At 42.8% G+C, this 18,755-nt stretch overlaps 1 protein-coding gene across 2 annotated transcripts in view; it reads right to left on the reverse strand.

Moving 5' to 3' along the window:
• The window catches only part of LOC118370746 (catenin alpha-2), a 724,633-nt gene that overhangs the window by 560,486 nt on the left and 145,392 nt on the right, over positions 1 to 18,755 (reverse strand). For both annotated transcript variants that reach the window (XM_052486587.1, XM_052486588.1), the window contains exon 3: positions 15,162 to 15,357. In XM_052486587.1, the coding sequence (XP_052342547.1) occupies positions 15,162 to 15,357 (196 nt within the window). The remainder of the gene's footprint in view (positions 1 to 15,161; positions 15,358 to 18,755) is intronic.

The raw sequence follows: 18,755 nt of genomic DNA on the forward strand, positions 1-18,755 counted from the left end.
GAGAGAGAGAGAGAGAGAGAGAGAGAGAGAGAGATGTGGCTGAGGTTGGAGGTGGGTCAGCAGAAACATCACACCAGATAGACTTCAGTATTCAACGTTCTTCCAGGTCCCCAGGACATCGGGAGAAGCCTTCAATAGAGTCCACTAGGGGCAACATGAGCATGTGTTACCATCTAGTAGGCTCGCGGGCTTGCTAGGGTGTTGTGGATTGGGATATAGAGGAAGGGCTAAACCACACACTTCGGGTTCCAAGGATCGCAGGTTCAGCACTAGGCACTTATTTCATTTGTTTCTGTTTTAAACTCTTCCCAAACCTTAACCCCTTACCTTAATCGGTGTGAATGAATCCCTAAACGTATTTGTCAAGCTCTTTCTGTTTTAACAGCCTTAACCCTTATCTACTTTCACTTCCCATAGGGTTTAACATGTTTTTTTTGAATGACTACCTCATCTCTGCACCCACACATATAGGTCCCTCAGTCGAGCAGTGGATTTCAAACACAGATTCAACAGCAAAGACCAGGGAGGTTTTCCAATGACTCACAAAGAAGGGTTGGTAGCAGGCATTGAATATCCATTTGAGCACGGTGAAGTTATTCATTACAATTTGGATGGTGTATCAATACACCCAGTCACTGCAAAGATACGGTTGTCCTTCCCAACTCAATTACCGGAGAGGAGGGAAACTTCTCAGGCTAATGGTGACTTTGCAACAGTTAATGGCTGTGATGGCAGAAAATTGAGGATGGATCAACAACATTGTAGTTACTCCACAATATTAACCTAATTGACAGAGTGAAAAGCAGGAAGCCTGTGCAGAATACAAATATTCCAACCCAACCCAACACATCCCTGAGTACCTCTCTTCAAGTATGGTGGTGGCTGCATCATGTTATGGGTATGCTTGAGTTTTTTTTAAATGATGGTTGTTTTGACTGAGAGCATTTGATGAAATGCACGCAGCATCACAACTTGAGATCTCTGAAACATTCCATGAGTAGCGGCGCAATTTATGAGCACATCCGATACAGATTAGGGGAGACAGGGGGCTATTCTGGGGACATAAGCTACTGAATATAACCTATTCGGTTAGAGTGGCTAATGCGCTGTTTCCTCCCGCATGCTGTTGGAAGACCAATGCAAAAGTAATATGAGGATTGGGACACACAAGTGATACTTCATAATAATCACAAATGGATGTAACAGTTTTGCGAGCATTTTTTTGTCAAATAAACAAATGGCTTGCATGGACACGTGGTTGTGTTTTGGAATTTGAGTTTGTTTGGCATTTTGCTTCTAACTATTGACTCAGGGGGTTGAATACTTATCCAATTTTTCGTCAATTTTGTCTCGTGACAATTAAATCAATTTGAATTAATATCACTTTGTAACAACAAAATGATGTTGAAAAATGAAAAGGGGTGCGAATACTTTCTGTATTCCCATGCGCATGTATCGACACCAGATTTTACGTGTTGTATTGCACATGCTTAGCATTAAGTGCAGACTTCCTAGCCTGAACTCCTCTCCGTGTTTGCAGTGTGTCGCAATCTTAATCTACATCACATCAACGCGGTAGGAAACCAGGGAACCATTTGGTTTCTCCCTGAGTGGTGGAGGTGAGCTGAAAAGATCCCTGTTTGAGCCCTGTGGTGGTGGTTGCATAGCAGTAACCTCCTCCTGCATGGCCCACACCACCACAGGAGGCTGGAGGTGCTGGTGACGTATCCCAGGAAACCATGTGGAATCCATAGAGAGAACAGAGAGCAGAGGAGGAGTTGTGTTTGTGTTGTTTCCCTTTATCACACTTTATCTGTACATCGTATATGTCTACCTTGGATAACAAGTATTCAGTATGACAGTTAAAATGCAAACCATCTTGGTTCATGTCAGGGAAAGCCATGGTATAGTCCTAGAGTGAGTGCAGTTATTTCTGCTGGCACTAGTGGTATATCCCGCAGTGGCTCCCATGTAAACCCCAGTCTGTGGATCAAGAGAGGTAATTTGGAGTCACCTCAGACTGGCCTGATCCTAGATCTGTTTGTGCTGCCTAGCCAACTCTAATTGTCATTGTGACACAAGCACAGACAGATATGGGAACAGTCTAACCTCAGACAGAAATCGAGCTTGTCTCACTAGGGAATGCTCTCTCTGTCTGAGGCCTTCTCATTCATAAACCACAGACTGATTACATTGACTGCCTCTCCTTACAGCCCAAGGGGGGGAATCAGTGGCTTATGTCACCTGATAAAAAGTACAGATAAATCCATAGATCATAAACAGAGAAGCAAGCACACACACACACACACACACACACACACACACACACACACACACACACACACACACACACACACACACACACACACACACACACACACACACACACACACACACACACACACTTTTAAGTGAGTCATCATAACCGGTGACGAGGCAGGCAGTGTGTATGTGTGTGTGTACGTGTGTATGTGAGTGTACGTGTGTGCGTGTGTGACAGTGACAGTTTGGTGGGCTTAGTGAATCCCCGCAGTCTGAAATCAGCTTCCATAATTTAATCAGGAGGAGATGAGAGGCGATAGAGGAGACGATTGGACGATAGGACTCAGAGGGTTCGAGACAAGATTATAGGTTTGATGGGGGCTCGAGCTGCACACTGTTAAAATAACCTTCAGCTTAAAGGGTTTATTGGCAAGGACGTCTCTTTCCACACAGTACTCCTGCTGGCTCCTGTTCCATTTGCCAGTCGGAATCCTCCATAAAAACAGAGTGAGAACATTAACCATCTTTTCACTTTTACTCCAGACGCAAAACAAATAAAATGCCACTATGATCTTCAGGCAGTGTGAACCTAAAACGGGTGAACTGGAAGTGGGCGTTCAGTTTGAAAGCGCCACGTATGGTAGTTCTTGACACTGTTCCTCGTGACTATATAACTTCAAAAGACACGAACAAACGTACATTCAAAGTAGTGGTTGATCCTTCAATATAGGACTGTTACTGTCATGAATTAGTCATCGAATAGAGAATCAGACACCATTTACGACTCTAATCTCCTAGAAATAGTGCCCTGTCAGTGTCAGCAATATCCTCTCTCACTGTCCGCTTCCCAAATGGCACTCCATCCCCTTTATAGTGCACTACTTTTCACTCGGGCACATTGCTGTAGTCTATACCTTATAATGGGACATAATGTGATGTGGACTGTGGAGATTTCTGTTCCCCCCCACTGGGGTGTGACTGGGTCTGCTGTCCTGTCCTATAGCTCAAGGTCAGATAGCTAGTTCTTCCTGGTCCCATTGGCAGCCAGGGATTCAGTCTGATTGATTTGTTTCCTCACGAGGAGAGAGCTTTCCCATTAACAGTGAAAGGTCAAGTGTGAACACACACATACATATTCAAGGGACACACAGGCACACATACAGTTGAAATGTTCTCATTAACAAACTATAGTTTTGGCAAGTCGGTTAGGACATCTACTTCGTGCATGACACATGTAATTTTTCCAACAATTGTTTACAGCCAGATTATTTCACTTATAATTCACTGTATCACAACTCCAGTGGGTCAGAAGTTTACATACACTACGTTGACTGTGCCTTTAAACAGCTTGGAAAATTCCCGAAAATTATGCCATGGCTTTAGAAGCTTCTGATAGGCTAATTGACATAAGTTGAGTCAATTGGACGTGTACCTGTGGATGTATTTCAAGGCCTACCTTCAAACTCAGTGGCTCTTTGCTTGACATCATGGGAAAATCAAAAGAAATCAGGCAAGAAAATAAATTGTAGACCTCCACAAGTCTGCTTCATCCTTGGGAGCACATGTGGGACACACACACTTACACACTTACGCACACACACACACGCTCTCTCTGGCTCGTCTGTCCGCTCCCTCTTTCCCTGTTTCTCCATGTCAGTGTTCCTTCAATTCCAGTTCTCTCATTCACACTCTTTCTCCCTCACTCATGGCTTAACAAGGGCACAAGTGGAAACTTTGATCAAAGCTCAGTGAGGAATCGCACGGCCATGTGTGCCACTGATCCATTTCATGGACCTGGAATGGCTCCGCGCCAACAGTGTCAAGTCTGTCTGCAGTGCACACTATGAAATGTGAGGAAACTGTAGAGGTGAGAGCCGGATGGATGATGAATGTGTGTGCAACAGCTGCCGGTGGTAAGCCACCACTTCTCTCTCTGCTGATCTGAGTATTGAACATGCAGTACAAATCCAATTCCGAACGGAGGAAAACATCACCTTCGAGCCAGGGCTCATTGAACTCCATTCAGTCGTTGAAGGGGACTTGACTTGCAGGCAGGAAAACAACTATAAGTGACTTCATAGGTGGCATTTGCCATCCTGAAAAGAAACGTTCCCGAGACGATAGATAACAGAGCACTATTTGATGAGGCGCAGTGATACACGTTGGAGATCGGCGAGGGTTGTATTGGGCCCACAGGCTTATCGGCGTGACCTGTTTACAAGTGATGGAATCACGGCCCTTCCACAAGCCTCTACAGCCTATATGGTGTTCCGACACTGCGGAGGCGGAGGTGCTACCGCCCACGGACAATCAAAGCATTAATGTTGCGCGACTGTGAAGTAAACATCTCAGGATCGTTGCGTTCTCCAAAACCAGGGCCAGGGCACGAGCTTAATGGGTATCAATCAGAGGAATGTACGACTCTTTCCCTCTCGTACACAAGTGCACACAGGCATACGCACACACGTCTCCTTCTGCTTCCAATCCATCAAGAGAGAGAGGGAACGTCTGATCGCCGCATTAGTCTGACCCGCCGAGCGCTTAACCACTGGGAAATGAGAAAGCAAAAAACGACAGTCTACGCTCGGTAAAACGCTCCCCAAAACTTTAGTGTGATTTAGAGGATTTGTGTCTGCATATGATGAGTCATTGTACTTCAATTCCAAACACTTTAAAGTAAACCAAACACCAAAACAAAGCAATACAGTATTTCCCTCGGATAGAAAAGTCAGCAGTCATGCTAGGCTTGGGTAAGTTTGTAATGGGGCCAAGGATGTGTGTGTGAAATGGTTGGTCGGCAATAGAGGCAAGGCTACAACGACGGTAGTGCATTTCCTGTATATTTCCTGCTTATTCCCTCCTGCAAATTAAAAACATGTTGTTTTCACCTCTGGGCTTCAAACCCACTTTCAAATAACTCATATTAACTCTTTGCTCTTTACTGTCTTTTGAGGGGCAGAGGAGGAAAATGCCACTTCGTTTCAAGGGGGCCAAAACAAACCATTAATTAGTGAACATTTTGGATGGGATGTTATTGAGCCAATTAAACCAATTAAGACGTTTCCCAAATGGCACCCTATTCCCTATATAGTGCACTATTTTTGACCAGGGACTGAACTGGGTTCCATTTGGGAAGCATCCTCTATCTTCTTGAAGGTCAAATTATACAGCAGTTTGGTGTATTTTTATATAGGGACATAAAACTAAAACTGCGGTGGCACATGTTTCAGCTGAAGGGGCTAAGCCCCTTTTGCCCCCTTGTTTAGCCGGGCCTGCAAGCAGAGCTGTTTTTATCAAGACACAAATATCCTGTGCTTCTTCATTTGGTGCATAGGCAGATATAGACAGCTTGGCTACATTGTAACCGCAAAGCGACCATGGTGTGCTTGCATATGGGGCTCAGCCATGACTGTCACTTTTGTAACTGAATGAAAACGATTGATCGATGTGATTTAACCGATTGAAGATGAGAAAATATATGGCAAAAATGCAGAATAGTGTAAAATGCCTGTAAATCGCTTGGAGGGGGGATTATTTCACAGATTTAATTATGTAGTATTAGGCCTACTGATTCATTTCACATATTTAATAATGTAATATTAGGCCTACTGATACATTTCACAGATTTAATTATGTAATATTAGGCCTACTGATTCATTTCACATATTTAATAATGTAATATTAGGCCTACTGATTCATTTCACAGATTTAATTATGTAATATTAGGCCTACTGATTCATTTCACAGATGTAATTCTGTAATATTAGGCCTACTGATTCATTTCACAGATTTAATTATGTAATATTAGGCCTACTGATTCATTTCACAGATTTAATTATGTAATATTAGGCCTACTGATTCATTTCACAGATGTAATTCTGTAATATTAGGCCTACTGATTCATTTCACAGATGTAATTCTGTAATATTAGGCCTACTGATTCATTTCACAGATTTAATCATGTAATATTAGGCCTACTGATTCATTTCACAGATTTAATTATGTAATATTAGGCCTACTGATTCATTTCTGTAATATTAGGCAGATTTAATCATGTAATATTAGGCCTACTGATTAATTTCACAGATTTAATTATGTAATATTAGGCCTACTGATTCATTTCACAGATTTAATTCTGTAATATTAGGCCTACTGATTCATTTCACAGATGTAATTCTGTAATATTAGGCCTACTGATTCATTTCACAGATTTAATTATGTAATATTAGGCCTACTGATTCATTTCACAGATTTAATTATGTAATATTAGGCCTACTGATTCATTTCACAGATTTAATTCTGTAATATTAGGCCTACTGATTCATTTCACAGATTTAATTCTGTAATATTAGGCCTACTGATTCATTTCACAGATTTAATCATGTAATATTAGGCCTACTGATTCATTTCACAGATTTAATCATGTAATATTAGGCCTACTGATTCATTTCACAGATTTAATTCTGTAATATTAGGCCTACTGATTCATTTCACAGATTTAATCATGTAATATTAGGCCTACTGATTCATTTCACAGATTTAATCATGTAATATTAGGCCTACTGATTCATTTCACAGATTTAATCATGTAATATTAGGCCTACTATTTCTCACTATCTACTTGCAAGCTCAATTGAGCAGTACATTTCAAACACAGGTTCTACCACAAACAGGGAGGTTTTCCAATGCCCTGCAAAGAGGTAGATGCAGCATACATTTAAAAGCAGACATTGAATAACCCTTTAAGCATGGTGAAGTTATTACTTACACTTTGGATGGTGTATTAATAGACCCAGTCACTACAAAGATACAGGCTTTCTTCCCAACTCAGTTGCTGGAGAGGAAGGAAACCATTCAGGGATTACACCATGATGCCAATGGTGACTTTAAAACAGTTACAGAGTATAATGGCTGTGACTACAACATTGTAGTTACTCCTCAATACGAACCTAAATGACAGAGTGAAAAGAAAGAAGCCTGAACAGAATGCAAATATTCCAAAACATGCATCCTGTTTGCAACAAGGCAATAAAGTAAAACTTCAAAAAATGTAATCGTTAAGAACACGGGAGTTTTTCAGAAAAATAAATAAACGGAATGTAGATAAGTACAGGCAAAATCATAGAGGAAAACCTGGTTCAGTCTGCTTTCCACCAGACACTGGGAGATGAATTCACCTTACAGCAGGACAATAACCTACAACACAACGGCAAATCTACACAGGAGTTGCTTACCAAGAAGACACTGAATGTTCCTGAGTCGCCGAGTTAGAGATGTTACTTAAATCTACTTGAAAATCTATCGCAAGACCTGAAAATGGTTTTCTAGCGATGATCAACAACTAATTTGACAGAGCTCAAAGAATTTTGAAAAGAATGACTGGCAAATCAAATCAAATCAAATTTTATTTGTCACACACGCCGAATACAACACGTGTAGGTAGACCTTACAGCTTCCAAGCCCTTAACCAACAATGCAGTTTTAAGAAAAAATAAGTGTTCATACCATGGGGAAGCCATAGGAAAAGGAATGTTTTACTTAAACATTTAAAATAACAGTAACAGAGCAGCAGTAAAATAACAATAGCGAGGCTATATTTGTCAGATTAGGATAGAAAAGACTTTAAAATTTCCAAAACGGTCAAAATATTGTCTGTGAGTATAACAGAACTGATATTGCAGGCAAAAACCTGAGGAAATTCCAACCCAGAAGAGGCTTCTATTTTGAAAGTTCCATGTTCCATAGCCTGCCTTTGCTCCAATTAAAGGGATATCAACTTGATTCCTTTTCCTATGGCTTCCCCATGGTGTGAACAGTCTTTAGACATAGTTTCAGGCTTTTATTTTGAAAAATTAGCGCGAAAGATCACATCGCGTCATTGTATGGCTGCGTGCCAGCAGAGTTTTGCATGCGCAACAGCTTGGAGCAGCCATTTTCTCTCTCTCTCCTATTGAAGAAGCTACAGTCCCAATGATATATTATCGATTATATATTGTAAAAACAACCTGAGGAATGATTATAAAAAACTTTGACATGTTTCTACTAACATTACGGATACTATTTGGAATTTTCGTCTGCGATGTCGTGACTGCTCAAGCCTGTGGATTTCTGAACATAATGCGCCAACCAAATGGAGGTATTTTGGATATAAAAATAATCTTTATGGAACAAAAGGAACATTTATTGTGTAACTGGGAGTCTCGTGAGTGCAAACATCCGAAGATCATCAAAGGTAAGCAATTTAATTTATTGCTTTTCTGACTTTCGTGACCAATCTACATGGCTGCTAGTTGTTTGTAATATTTTTGCTTACTGAGAGAGATGTCCTTACATAAACGCTTGTATGCTTTTGCCGAAAAGCTTTATTGAAATCTGACACGCCAGGTGGATTAACAACAAACTAAGCTGTGTTTTGCTATATTGCACTTGTGATTTCATGAAAATTAAATATTTTTAGTAATTTAATTTGAATTTGTCATTTTGCAATTCAGCGGTGGTTGACGAAAATGATCCCGCTAATTGGATGGGTGCATCAAGAAGTTAAAGTGGCAGCTCTACCCTTTAGCTCAGTGCAGATGTTGCCTGTAATCCATGGCTTCTGGTTGGGGTATGTGTGTACAGTCACTGTGGGGATGACGTCATCAATGCACTTATTGATGAAGCCAGTGACTATGTGGGGTACTCCTCAATGCCATTGGATGAATCCCGGAACATATACCAGTCTTTGAGAGCAAAACAGTCCTGTAGTTTAGCATCTGCTTCATCTGACCACTTTTTTTATTGATCGAGTCACCGGTGCTTCCTGCTTTAGTTTTTGCTTGCTAATGTTGCATAATCTAGGTGTGATAAACTCTTAGAGACTTACCCAGAAAAATTCACAGCTGTAATCGCTGTCAAAGGTGATTCTAAAAAGTATTGACTCCAGGGTGTGAATACATATGTAAATTAGATACTTCTGTATATAATTTTCAATACATTTGCAAATATTACATAATGGGGTATTGTGTGTAGATGGGGAGAGAAAAATATCTATTTACTTCATTTTGAATTCAGGCTGTAACACAGTAAACTGTGGAATAAGTCAAGGGGTATGAATACTTTCTGAAGGCACTGTAACATTGGACCAGAGTTTCCATTAGCCGGTAATTGCCAGCTTTAGGCCGATAAAATATATTAAAAGCAGCGAAATAAAATTGCCCAGGACTGCACATCATACAGTATATCCGGATTTCAACACTTCAGCATCATTCTCTCACTCCTTGCCCACAGCCTAACATGCACACTGCTGAGGAGAGAGAGTGAGAGAGGAGCCTTGGGCCACTGTTTGCAAGGATGGAGGCCTTTTTCATCATAGTAAAACGAAAGTGAAAGAGTATGCCCATAGTAAAAAGCCTACAAGAGGAATGTCCTCCACATAAACAAGTTTCAATAGTGTAGTGGACAAAGATGTGAAAAATGTTGGCGCGGCCAAATGCCGTGCAACTCACTATTCAGGTAGGATGCAATTTAGAAAAAAATAAATAGTAATAATATATTGTTATCACAGTATACCGTTATTATTGTTGGTGGATTTAGTGCTCAAATCTCAGACAGCTGAACCGTGAGGTGGTTTAATTATTATTTTAGGAAGTAAAAACGTATAAAACAATAGGCTACAGTGTGTAATTATACACATCAAAACACAAGGAAGAGTGGTTTTGTAATGTGTTAGGCTATAGGGCTGTTTTTAAGGACGAGTAAATGTGTCTCATTTAGACAATATCCCTTGTTTATTGATTCTTTGGTGACTTTAATATTCACATGGAAAAGTCCACAGACCCACTCCAAAAGGCTTTTGGAGCCATCATCGACTCAGTGGGTTTTGTCCAACATGTCTCTGGACCCACTCACTGTCACAGTCATACGCTGGACCTAGTTTTGTCCCATGGAATAAATGTTGTGGATCTTAATGTTTTCCTCATAATCCTGGACTATCGGACCACCATTTTATTACGTTTGCAATTGCAACAAATAATCTGCTCAGACCCCAACCAAGGAACATCAAAAGTCGTGCTATAAATTCACAGACAACACAAAGATTCCTTGATGCCCTTCCAGACTCCCTCTGCCTACCCAAGGACGCCAGAGGACAAAAATCCGTTAACCACCTAACTGAGGATCTCAATTTAACCTTGCGCAATACCCTAGATGCAGTTGCACCCCTAAAAACTAAAAAAATGTCTCATAAGAAACTAGCTCCCTGGTACACAGAAAATACCCGAGCTCTGAAGCAAGCTTCCAGAAAATTGGAACGGAAATGGCGCCACACCAAACTGGAAGTCTTCCGACTAGCTTGGAAGGACGGTACCGTGCAGTACCAAAGAGCCCTTACTGCTGCTCGATCGTCCTATTTTTCTAACTTAATTGAGGAAAATAAGAACAATCCGAAATTCCTTTTTGATACTGTGGCAAAGCTAACTAAAAAGCAGCATTCCCCAAGAGATGATGACTTTCACTTTAGCAGTGATAAATTCATGAACTTCTTTGAGGAAAATATTATGATTATTAGAAAGCAAATTACGGACTCCTCTTTAAACCTGCGTATTCCTATAAACCTCAGTTGTCCTGAGTCTGCACAACTCTGCCAGGACCTAGGATCAAGAGAGACGCTCAAGTGTTTTAGTACTATATCTCTTGACACAATGATGAAAATAATCATGGCCTCTAAACCTTCAAGCTGTATACTGGACCCTATTCCAACTAAACTACTGAAAGTGCTGCTTCCTGTGCTTGGCCCTCCTATGTTGAACATAATAAACGGCTCTCTATCCACTGGATGTGTACCAAACTCACTAAAAGTGGCAGTAATAAAGCCTCTCTTGAAAAAGCCAAACCTTGACCCAGAAAATATAAAAACTATCGGCCTATATCGAATCTTCCATTCCTCTCAAAGATTTTAGAGAAGGCTGTTGCGCAGCAACTCACTGCCTTCCTGAAGACAAACAATGTATACGAAATGCTTCAGTCTGGTTTTAGACCCCATCATAGCACTGAGACGGCACTTGTGAAGGTGGTAAATGACATTTTAATGGCATCGGACCGAGCTCTGCATCTGTCCTCGTGCTCCTAGACCTTAGTGCTGCTTTTGATACCATCGATCACCACATTCTTTTGGAGAGATTGGAAACCCAAATTGGTCTACACGGACATGTTCTGGCCTGGTTTAGGTCTTATCTGTCGGAAAGATATCAGTTTGTCTCTGTGAATGGTTTGTCCTCTGACAAATCAACTGTACATTTCGGTGTTCCTCAAGGTTCTGTTTTAGGACCACTATTGTTTTCACTATATATTTTACCTCTTGGGGATGTTATTCGAAAACATAATGTAAACTTTCACTGCTATGCGGATGACACACAGCTGTACATTTCAATGAAACATGGTGAAGCCCCAAAATTGCCCTCGCTAGAAGCATGTGTTTCAGACATAAGGAAGTGGATGGCTGCAAACTTTCTACTATTAAACTCGGACAAAACAGAGATGCTTGTTCTAGGTCCCAAGAAACAAAGAGATCTTCTGTTGAATCTGACAATTAATCTTAATGGTTGTACAGTCGTCTCAAATAAAACTGTGAAGGACCTCGGCGTTACTCTGGACCCTGATCTCTCTTTTGAAGAACATATCAAGACCATTTCGAGGACAGCTTTTTTCCATCTACGTAACATTGCAAAAATCAGAAACTTTCTGTCCAAAAATGATGCAGAAAAATTAATCCATGCTTTTGTCACTTCTAGGTTAGACTACTGCAATGCTCTATTTTCCGGCTACCCGGATAAAGCACTAAATAAACTTCAGTTAGTGCTAAATACGGCTGCTAGAATCCTGACTAGAACCAAAAATTTGATCATATTACTCCAGTGCTAGCCTCTCTACACTGGCTTCCTGTCAAAGCAAGGGCTGATTTCAAGGTTTTACTGCTAACCTACAAAGCATTACATGGGCTTGCTCCTACCTACCTCTCTGATTTGGTCCTGCCGTACATACCTACACGTACGCTACGGTCACAAGACGCAGGCCTCCTAATTGTCCCTAGAATTTCTAAGCAAACAGCTGGAGGCAGGGCTTTCTCCTATAGAGCTCCATTTTTATGGAACGGTCTGCCTACCCATGTCAGAGACGCAAACTCGGTCTCAACCTTTAAGTCTTTACTGAAGACTCATCTCTTCAGTGGGTCATATGATTGAGTGTAGTCTGGCCCAGGAGTGGGAAGGTGAACGGAAAGGCTCTGGAGCAACGAACCGCCCTTGCTGTCTCTGCCTGGCCGGTTCCCCTCTTTCCACTGGGATTCTCTGCCTCTAACCCTGTTATGGGGGCTGAGTCACTGGCTTGCTGGGGCTCTCTCGTGCCGTCCCTGGGGGGTGTGTCACCTGGGTGGGTTGATTCACTGTTGTGGTCGGCCTGTCTGGGTTGCCCCCCTTGGGTTGTACCGTGGCGGAGATCTTTGTGGGCTATACTCGGCCTTGTCTCAGGATGGTAAGTTGGTGGTTGAAGATATCCCTCTAGTGGTGTGGGGGCTGTGCTTTGGCAAAGTGGGTATGGTTATATCCTTCCTGTTTGGCCCTGTCCGGGGGTGTCCTCGGATGGGGCCACAGTGTCTCCTGACCCCTCCTGTCTCAGCCTCCAGTATTTATGCTGCAGTAGTTTATGTGTCGGGGGGCTAGGGTCAGTTTGTTATATCTGGAGTACTTCTCCTGTCCTATTCGGTGTCCTGTGTGAATCTAAGTGTGCGTTCTCTAATTATCTCCTTCTCTCTTTCTTTCTCTCTCTCGGAGGACCTGAGCCCTAGGACCATGCCCCAGGACTACCTGACATGATGACTCCTTGCTGTCCCCAGTCCACCTGGCCATGCTGCTGCTCCAGTTTCAACTGGCCTGGGCCCTAGGACCATGTCCCAGGACTACCTGACATGAGGACTCCTTGCTGTCCCCAGTCCACCTGGCCATGCTCCTGCTCCAGTTTCAACTGTTCTGCCTTACTATTATTCAACCATGCTGGTCATTTATGAACATTTGAACATCTTGGCCACGTTCTGTTATAATCTCCACCTGGCACAGCCAGAAGAGGACTGGCCACCCCACATATGCTCTCTCTAATTCTCTCTTTCTTTCTCTCTCTCGGAGGACCTGAGCCCTAGGACCGTGCCCCAGGACTACCTGACATGAAGGCTCCTTGCTGTCCCCAGTCCACCTGACTGTGCTGCTGCTCCAGTTTCAACTGTTCTGCCTTATTATTATTCGACCATGCTGGTCATTTATGAACATTTGAACATCTTGGTCATGTTCTGTTATAATCTCTACCCGGCACAGCCAGAAGAGGACTGGCCACCGCACATAGCCCGGTTCCTCTCTAGGTTTCTTCCTAGGTTTTGGCCTTTCTAGGGAGTTTTTCCTAGCCACCGTGCTTTTACACCTGCATTGTTTGCTGTTTGGGTTTTTAGGCTGGGTTTCTGTACAGCACTTTGAGATATCAGCTGATGTACGAAGGGCTATATAAATAAATTTGATTTGATTTGATTTGATGCCGATGACTGCGTGGGAGGACGACCTCATGGGTTACACACCCAACGGCTATTGGGGACTATTTAACAGTCTGATGGTCTGCTCCAATAGAAGAGGAGGATAGTGCCAACTTCCTGAAGAAGGGCCCCCTGTAAAATGTAATGACAGTAAATAACTGAGTTATGGAAAACCTGACAGGTATTCAAATGGAAAATGATATGTCTGCTTGGGTCCAGTGAGACCTAAACGATGAAATTAAAGAATGCAAAAACTGTCCTCTGAAGCAGATAGCCTGCAGTAAAATAGAACACTTACGCTATTCTGTACTGACATTTTATTCAGCAAGGGAATCTAGCCTAATTCATTTCCAAGTTAAAAACAAATCACAAGACTGATAAGCAAGGTCTGAGTTCAAACACAACACCTTCTCCTCCACAGCTTGATAGCTACCGCGGTAAATTGCCTACGATGAATGTACAAGAAAGCGAGATTGCTAAGTGTATGCTTGAAGAGTGACGCAATTTGCCTGACTCCAGACATTGTTTGTTGGGATTGAAGAGAGGAAAAGAAGGAGGGGAATTTTCATGCAGAGAGAGAGAAAGAGAGAGAGAAAGAAAGAGAGAGAGAAAGAGAAAGAGAGAGAGAGAGAGAGAGAGAGAGAGAGAAAGAGAGAGAGAGAGAGAGAGAGAGAGAGAGAGAGAGAGAGAGAGAGAGAGAGAGAGAGAGAGAGAGAGGGGAGATCCCTGCCAATGCTAGTGCTTTTTCATTGAGGGCCCCTGCTGGGACCCACCTGGGCAGGAGCCTTAGAAATACACCAGAGTCAGACTAAGCTTTCAGCCTGGCAGACTCCACACAACGCTGAGGGTTTTAACATGGGGCTAGGGTATGCGAGCGTGTGTGGAAGCGAGACAGTTTGAGCATGATAAAGCCAGGTTTACAGACGGACAAGGTGACTTAAGGCTCAGAGAGAGAAAATATCATTCAAAAGTAGGACTCTTTTTATGTTTGAAGGAAATAAAAGTGCACACATGGGGCAATATTCAAGCTGGGATACTCCCTTTAGTTCTCCAAGTTCTTCTGAAACATGAATGGGAAGAGCTCCAAAGGGGGTGGAAGGATGCAGGCGCCTTTCAAGCTCCTAATACATAATGTTACAGCAGTTTCGGATGGGAACCAGAATACACACTGGGCTCTGGAGAGCTTGCTGTCACATTCCATGGACTGTATACACCAGAAGAGTACAAGTATGGTGTCCCTGTGAGTACATTGGGCTCTCTTCATCTTGCCGTCCCATTTAATGGATTCATATACTGTATCTCTAAACACAAGAGTACAACATGGTATGGTGTCCCAGTGCAGACATACCTTGCTTGCGGACGTCCTCCACGGCGAGGATGAGCTCCTCCTTGAGATCGTGGCTGTTCTTGGCGATCTGCTCGCCCTTCTCCAGGAAGTTCTGCGTGGCCTGCTCCACGGACAGGGCCAGCACGTGGGCCTTCTTGGAGCGCCCCTTCTTCTTACTGCTGGGCCCTTTGTTGCTGGTGTTCACCAGGGTGGTCACCTGACGGACGGAGAGGGAGAGGGTTAGGACGGGTACTGATGCTGTTATGTAGGACGAACAAAACTTGGTTCTTTATAAAACAATGGCTACAACTTGGTTCTTTGTTATCAGCTACAACTCTGACCTCCTCACGTTCATGAGCTAGCATAACCGCACATTTTATCCAAAGTACGGTGGCTCCCGTAGTCCACCTACGGTAAGTCTAAAGGAACAAAACAACAGATGCCCGAAAGGGTCGAGGGACTGACAACGGTATGGATAACTAATGCTTGTGTTATCGTTACACAGCGCTCTTGTACAGCGGCTGCTAGTTAATTGACCTGTGGGATACGCTGCTGATTGATCCACCAATTGAAAAGCACGACACGTCTTACACAGTAATCTAAGCAGACCATAAAGGAGGAGGACACATCGAAGGCTCTCCTGGAGCAAGAAACGTTGAAAGACGTCTCGTACAGTTTGAATGCATTTCATCGCCTTTTTCCATCCAGCTAAAACACGTCGTCATGAGCATTTCAGGAGGCACGCCGTCACAAGGCATTGAAGAAGTGTGCTAGAGTGTGCCCGGAAAGGTGACATCCCTTCAAAAAACGGAGACTCCTGTGCAGCATGACAATTAAATGATGTTCCCATTGTTCCCTGCTACAGTGTGTAGGGGACATTTAAGGATGCACGCAAATAATCCCAGCATGTTAGAAGGGTGATAAAAACAGCCCAATTGTGCGAGCGATAAAAAGTAATATCGTTAAGTAATAAAATGAGTCCCAAATGTCACCCTATAGTCCCAATACGACTGGAACTCACTGCAAAAAATCACTGAAACTGGAGACTCATATCTCCCTCGCTAGCTGTCTGACAGCACCAGCTGTCAGAGCAGCTCAGGGATCACTGCACCTGTACATAGCTCATCTGTAAATAGCCCATCTATCTACCTACCTCATCCCCATACTGTTATTTATTTGATTTGTTTAGCTCCTTTGCACCCCAGTATCTCTACTTGCACACTCATCTTCTGCACATCTATCACTCCAGTGTTTAATTGCTATATTGTAATTATTTTGTCACTATGGCCTATTTTTTTTTGCCTTAACCACCCTTATCCTACCTAATTTTCACACACTGTATATAGACTTTTTCTATTGTATTATTGACTGTGTGTTTGTTTATGTGTAACTCTGTGTTGTTGTTTTTGTTGATGATGAGAACTTGTTCTCAACTAGCCTACCTGGTTAAATAAAGGTGAAATATATATATATATATATATATTTTTTTTAAATATCTAGTGCTCTACTTTGACCTGTTCGGTAAAAACTAAAAACTTATTGGACAGATTCAGGCAGTACCTCTCTGTTCTTGTGAAACTGTGCAGTCAATTAGAAACACCAGACTTGGTTTGGTTGGATGTTGGTTCTCAAACTGCTACTCTACCAGTAAAGCCTGTTTGGAGTGAGACACAGTGTATTCAACAGAAAAGGCATCCTGAAGCACTAAACGTGCCCAGCTAAAGCACTAGAGGGTGAGGAAGTGAGCCATTTCCTTGTAAATGTGCTGCAGTCTGGGGCCTGCTTTGCCAAAACCTGCTTGCGGGTAAATCGAGGAGCAGGACTGCAAATCAAATTGAACCCTCAAGTTTGGCTCCAGGCAAGCATGAGGAGCGTGTACAAGCGTACACGCGTTCATTCGAGTCAACGCTACCACAAGTCAACTGAGAGGGGTTGTGGGGGTGTTTCTAGCTTCCGGGTTCTGCCTTTTGGTTTCGGTAATGGAGCCACGTCGCAAAATTACCGCGCCGAAATGGAGGCGAAATGAGCTGAGCTTCCCACACAGGGCGAGAGACAAGCTAACAGCCATCCAAGGAAACAGCTGTTGGGTCTCCCTACGCGTTAGCTAGCTTCTCATTCGCTCTGAGAGTGTAGTGGGGCTCGCTGTGGTTAAGCTGGGCCTGGCTTTGCCTCAGGACAACACTGCATATCATTTTCAGCTGCTAAATACTAGGAGTAAATTGAAACACAAAAAAAATTGTTAAGAGACATGCTTTCAGGTTGGATTCATGCACCTCAAACAAATTAGGGAAACTAGGTCTCGAAACAGCCCGCATTTCAGCAATGAAGCCGCTGCTTTCAGTCTGTCATTGAAATATTGAAGTTAGAGTCCTTCAGGCCAGTTAACCTTTTACCAGTTTGATAGGATGGAACTGGAGAAATTAAAAAACACTTAAATGTATGGTGTGGATGCAAGAACTGACCATCCATGAGATGAAAATGATCCCAGAATGCCCCTTTACACCTGAAGTTAGAAGCCTACAGGCCAGTTTGAAGACAAAGTCTGGCAGACAAAGTAACAAGCAGGAATTATCAGCCTCTTAATAAGTCCTAAAGTGAGCCATTTACTCAAAGACAATTTTTTTTTTTAAATAATTAGAGTAATTTTACTCTAAAAGTAATTTAGACAGTATTTGACAGTATTTGACGAGCATGAGGCTACATTTAAATCACCCAGCCCGGAGCAAAGGCAAGCCAACCCGAGCAAACCCGGGACTCCGAAGAGAGCCTCAGCCGACATGATTCATTATTGGCTCCCTGCAAATGATTCATGAAGCTCCATTAAAGGAGTCTGGGTAAATCCGTTGCCTGTTGAGAAATGGAGTCAAAGCAGAACACAAATGGCCCTTGTGGCGGCGGCCTCGGTCTCACTCTCTGCCAGTGTTATTGAGGAAGGAAGTATTCAGAATGGAGTCCAGTCGGGGTAGAAGGGAGGTACAGATAGAGGGAACAGGCAAGACACTACCGTCATTCATATTTTAGAGGTGTCTGTCACTTCCTGTCAACTGGGTGGGGACACAAGCACGCAGGGGGCGCACACACGTGCGCACACACACACACACACACACACACACACACACACACACACACACACACACACACATACTTATACACACATACACACACACACACATACTTATACACACACACACACACTCATACTTATACACACACACACACACACACACACACACACACACACACACACACACACACACACACACACACACACACACACACATACTCATACACACACACACACACATACTTATACACACACACACACATACTTATACACACACACACACACACACACACACACACACACACACACACATACTTATACACACACACACACACACACACACACACACACACACACACACACACACACACACACACACACACACATACACACATACACACATACTTATACACACACACACACATACTTATACACACACACACACACACACACACACACACACACACACACACACACACATACTTATACACACACACACACACACACATACACATACTTATACACATACACATACACACACACACACACAC

The sequence above is a fragment of the Oncorhynchus keta genome, chromosome 29 (assembly GCF_023373465.1).
Source record: "Oncorhynchus keta strain PuntledgeMale-10-30-2019 chromosome 29, Oket_V2, whole genome shotgun sequence".
NCBI classification, from domain to species: domain Eukaryota; kingdom Metazoa; phylum Chordata; class Actinopteri; order Salmoniformes; family Salmonidae; genus Oncorhynchus; species Oncorhynchus keta.